Here is a 5,254-nt window from a genome sequence, read left to right as displayed (position 1 = left end):
GTGCTATAATTTAAATGCCCTTTTTATGAGCTCAGTTATTGGAGGATCAAGATGAAATTGCTGAGAACACAACCTGGCATCTCATTAAATCATAGCCCAGCATTTCCTTGTGTGACTAATACTGGGTGAAAATAAATATATTTTTCAGCTTTCTGGCCAAACCAAGGGAGAATCAAATTTAGCTCAACCCAAACCAAAAGGGAACTTGGAGGTTTTGGCCAAACCAGACTTGATTTAGAGTCAGCTGAAAATGTCTTGCTGGTTCTCAGGTTTTTTGTGGCTTTAGCTATTTGCACTTCAGAATTTTTTTTTTCCTAGTGGGAACTTACAGCAACTTTTTTCAAGTCACTACTTAAGTATTTTGAAAGTGACTCTCCTCTTGGTCTGAACTATGCTGAGTTTTACCTGCAGTCTTGCACAACTTGGGATTTCTCCATCTGAACCAGGGAACTTTTTTTTTGTCCTTTACAAATATTTGCACAGGTCTAGTAGGCACTGCAGTTTTGGTTTGTATTGTATTTGTGTCTGGATGCTGGAATTAAACCAAAAGTGGGAGCTGCAAGTGCTAAACCAGGGAATAGGGTTTGAGTCTGCTAAATAATGGCTTAAATTTGAAGCAAAGCATGAGGTGCTGAATGATGCATGGGCAGAAGTGACTTGGCCTTGCACTAAAAGTACTCAGACACCATTTTTTTTCCCTGAATAAATGAATATAACAAAGCGAGACCAGGCTCAGTGCAGTTGAGGCTGCCTTCTGCACAACTGCACTGTTTCTACCCTCCATACAGGTGCATCAGACCTTCTCTGTAGCACCTTTTTAAATCTGGTTTTACTCTGGTTTACCCTCACTAAACCAACTCAGCCTGATTTGTAAAGGTGTTATTGACTTAAATTGTGTCCTTACATTGACCTAACTAGACTGGAAATTCTTCAGTGGTCCACACTCAGTTTTACTGGTGTAAGTGATACTGGGGTTCAGATGCGTATGTCTATGTCAATAGAGCTCTTTACAGAAGAGGTGGAAGAAACTGTCTCAGGTGTGAGAAGTCTTAAACTCTAGGACTGTGGATAAAATTATTTCAGATAAAAATGGGGAATGATGACAGTGGGTTTCTTGGTGTCTTGTCAATGTGCTCAGTGTTGCTAAATCTTCCAGTACCTCCTGAGCGCTGTGAGATCCTCTTGTTGCACACTTTTCCAGTTCCTCAAAGTAAGGAAACAGCAGACTCCTGATTTAGAGAAACACAAGGTTTTGGTATGGCTGCCAGGAAAATTAGTTTGTATGTGAAAGCAACCCAATAACAAAGAGCAGCCTTTTAGAGTCAAGTTTTCCCCTCCATACCCAAGAAGCTCTTGAGCTGAAGTCATATTGTAACCCTGTGGACTGGCACTCCTAGCAGGACTGTCATGTCTGGAAAGCATGGCCTTAGAGACAAGATACTGGAGCTAAAACATAACCTTGTCACTTCAGGGAGAAAACTAGCTACAGGAGAATGTGTGGCTTGCTTAATTATTGCACTATGTAATAGATTTTTCCAAATAACTTGCTATATTGTGACATGACTTAGTGTATTGTAGCTAGGGGAGCAGGGCTCTTGCACACCGGCTTTCCTGCCTCGGGTAGGAGCAAGTTGAAATTCTAGGTTTTGTGAGGTTTTTGTTCTTGGATTTACTGAAATGAGGTGGAAGCAGGCAAGCAAGTACTGCTGAGCAGCACTGCTAAGAGATGACTGGTAACTTGAACCTCCACAACACGTACAAGCTTACGTTCACGTGCATGCCTTAATATCCTGCCCCACATCAGGCACCGGGGTGTGATCAGCCCTTGCTCTGTAATAAGTCTTCTCTGGCCGTACTTTGTACTTCAGTAGTTTCTTGCTAGGTCAGATACTGCCTGATAGACATGGTAGGAAAGGGATGATGGCTGGGAAGTGTTAGTACAGCTCTCTGAGCGATAGGTATCTGATAACCGCTTCTGGCCACCCCCAGAATAGAAATGATGTTCAAAATGCCCAGAAAGCCTTCCTTTTAAAAAATAGATTGATGCACTTAACAGCTATGGTATGAAAATGCTGAGCACAGCACTCAAAATAAGGGTCACTTTTGCTAATGGTGCATTAACCGTTCACTGTTGGTGACCAGTTCACGTGGATGAAGGTGAGAGAACTGAAGGTGTTGGACTAATTGAAGGTTCTCCTGTTAGTCTAAAGCCCAGAGTTCACTTATCTTCCCCCTTGGCTTGCTGAACTGTAACACAAGGAGACTTGTCCAGCCACAGCAGGATTGCTACCGAGGGCTTTGATTTGCTTGTGAAAGCCGGTGTTGTCTGTGCTTATTTGATCCCTTGGGAGGGAAGGACAATGGTTGTTGCCAATCCAAACTATGGGTTTAGTTGAGAAGATAGCTTGCACTCTATTTTCAATTACTTTAGAAGAGATTTATTCCTAACCTTAGGACCTGCCTTGATCTTTCTCTCTTCAAAAGCTGATTTGAGTAAAAAAAGGACAAGGGGCTGTGGTGGAGGGGTGTTAGGAAATAAATGAAATACTGTCATCTTACTCATTACCTATATTGTTCTAATCAAGCTGTTTGGTTGCTCTCAGACAAATGCCTTTGTCAGATTAATTTGTGTAAGTAGGCTGCTTGCAATCTGTGATCAGGAAGTCAAACTCAAGAAAATACTTGGTGGTGTGATTTTTTTTAATTTTTTTTTTGTATGCAAGTTATTAAGAACTTAATAGAAAATATAATGTGCTCCTGACTAGTACATCTCCAGCTAAAGATCTTCAGAAGCCATTAGTGGAACAACCTTCAGGGTGCATGGGTGTGAGAATACCTATTAAAAGGAAAGAAATGATCTAGGATTATGAAAGAGATGTTAAAGGAGAGACGAATCGTCCTGTCACGGAGGATTGTGATAGGTGCTTGCTAGATAAATAAAAGGGAGGAAGCAGTCAAAGTGACTTTAAACCAGAAAAAAAGGAAGGGGGGGGGGGGGGGGAGGAAGCACACCGAGGTAGGAAAACACACTTCCATACCTCTTTCTGTGTCTGTAGGCAAACTCTATGTACATATTTCACCTGTGCTTCTCAGAAGAGTTGAGAAGTAGTAGGTGGCTTTAACTGGAACAGGAGAGCTGCAGTCCAGGCTGGCGTTAGCCACCTCCTCCAGCTCCACCAGGCCACCTTGCTGGGAAACTCTGACAAAGCAGCAGAAAAAAGGATGGCTACCCAGATCAGTTCTGTTTAAATATCCCAGGGTGGAGACAGACCTGTTCTTTTATGGCCTCTAAAGATCATCTCTCTGTTTATTTCAAACAACTTGTTGCTAGTCTTTGTTATGGGAGTCAAACAGTCATCACATGCGCAGCAGGGCTGGCTGGATGGCAGCCAAGGATTTCCCTCTGAGCAGTAATCCTACCCACTACAAGGCTCCTTGAGCAAGGGGGTCAGCTTGGTTTTATAACACACCTGTACTAGAAAGGGGAAAAATGACAGCTGAGAGCAGATAGGGAAAGCCATTTGGAGAGAGATCTGCCCAAGACAAAAGTGAAAATATGTTGGTTTGGCACCTTGCCTTCATGTTTCCAAAAGCACTTTGGGAGATCAGGTGAAATTTAAGTGTAAACTGCTTTCTGATAATGTAGGTGGTGGTTTTTTTAAGAGAGCTTTTTTTGTAGAAACTTCTGTAATACTGCAAGTACTAGGCATGTTGCACTCTATCTTTTGATTTCTCGACTATTAAAAAGCAGATGGGGGAAGAGGGAGATTACACCTGGAAATCATGAAAGTTATTTCCCATAAAAACATGGTTGTCAAATTCTACAAAAGTTAGCAGAATTGGGCTAACAGTAACTTAAAGTCACTGTTTAAGACTTCAGAAGTGACCTTTTCACAACCAACAATATCTTGTGTTTCTCAAAGTTGAAATGTGTGTTCGTAAGCCTTGTGCACCAGTAGAGAGCATGTCATGTGTCATAGTGCCAAGTATAACAATGCCATCTTCCTTGACAGTTGCACTATAAAGTCCCTTCAGCGACGTCACGTTTGCATCAGCCGCCTGGAGAGGCCTCAGAATTGGGGTGAAAACTCCTGTGAAGTGAGATTTGTGATATTAGTCCTGGCTCCTCCTAAAATGGTGAGTATTGCGTTCCCGTTTGCTCTGGTGCTTCAGGGGGCTCTCCCACAGGATTGCTTTTCCTTAGTGTCCTTCTAGGGTTAATTTTAAAAATATTATTTTTAAAATACAAGAGGATGTGAAAAGGCCTGAGATCTTCTTGGCTATTGTCAAGGTGGTTTGTACTAACAGTGTGTGTAAGAGTAGATTACTCAGCTGTGTCCTCACCTCTTACTGGAGGATGGCCTCTAGCCCAACTGGGAGGATAACACTGCAGATCAAGTGTGTCTGTAGTCTCCGTACACTTTTTGCTGGAGATAGAGCTGTGATGCATGTATTACTCCACAGACTCCCCCCTTCCAGCTTTACCGGTTTAGCTACTATTTTTAAAGGTAAGGAATGCTGTTCCTAGTTAAAGCCATGCTTGTGAAGGGCTCTTGCGAGCCCGCAGATGATACCCCACTGCAAAGGTCTGGATTGCTTCCCAGCAAACTCTCTTGATGGGACTGACAGTTACGCTGCAGATGTGGTTGCAGCAGTTGTAGATGGACTGGTGTAACCAAGAGGAAGGTGTAGTTTTGTGAGCTCTGAAGTACAGGCTAGGCTATTTGGGAGCTACGGTGCTTGTGAGGTCAGACTGTCCTTGAGGTCCTTTGGGATGTGTTTTCACAGCTTTTGGCACTTGAAGCAGCAAGGTTAAAGCTTGCTCAAGTGTACTTACTGGTTCTTTGGTGTCGACGAGGCCAACAAATAGCATAGCAGTACACATTTAGTGCAATATCACAAGGACCATTGAGGTTAATTGGGGATCACTGTCCTGTCTTTCCTAGAAAGCACTGGCTTGATCAAGGTGGTGTGGTCTAGCTAATGGTCGAACGGTTCAAAGCTCAAGACCTTTTCACACTTAAAATCGCTGTTTACACCTTGGGGCTGCTAGGTCTGTGCTTCTGGGAGGTGCTGGAGAGGTTGGGGACCTTGTCTGGAACAGGACATATCCTGATTCAATTTCCTGCTCTTCAATGCTATCTGTGTGACCTTAGGACCTTCTAGTCTGGTCTGTCTGTCTCCTCCCCCTTCCACTACCATCCTTGTTTAAATGGAAATACCGGTGTTTCCTTATTTCCCAGGATTTCTGGCC

The 5,254-nt window shown here is 43.1% G+C and overlaps 1 protein-coding gene across 1 annotated transcript in view; it reads left to right on the top strand.

The window, feature by feature from the left end:
* Positions 1-5,254, top strand: part of SLC4A11 (solute carrier family 4, sodium borate transporter, member 11) — a 68,426-nt gene that overhangs the window by 24,876 nt on the left and 38,296 nt on the right. The window contains exon 7 of the mRNA XM_009710149.1: positions 4,014-4,137. Within this exon, the coding sequence (XP_009708451.1) occupies positions 4,014-4,137 (124 nt within the window). The remainder of the gene's footprint in view (positions 1-4,013; positions 4,138-5,254) is intronic.

Source organism: Cariama cristata, unplaced genomic scaffold (genome assembly GCF_000690535.1).
Source record: "Cariama cristata isolate BGI_N322 unplaced genomic scaffold, ASM69053v1 scaffold1901, whole genome shotgun sequence".
NCBI classification, from domain to species: Eukaryota; Metazoa; Chordata; class Aves; order Cariamiformes; family Cariamidae; genus Cariama; species Cariama cristata.
The sequence above is the reverse complement of the archived record's forward strand: the minus strand, read 5'-3'. Positions and strand labels throughout refer to the sequence as shown.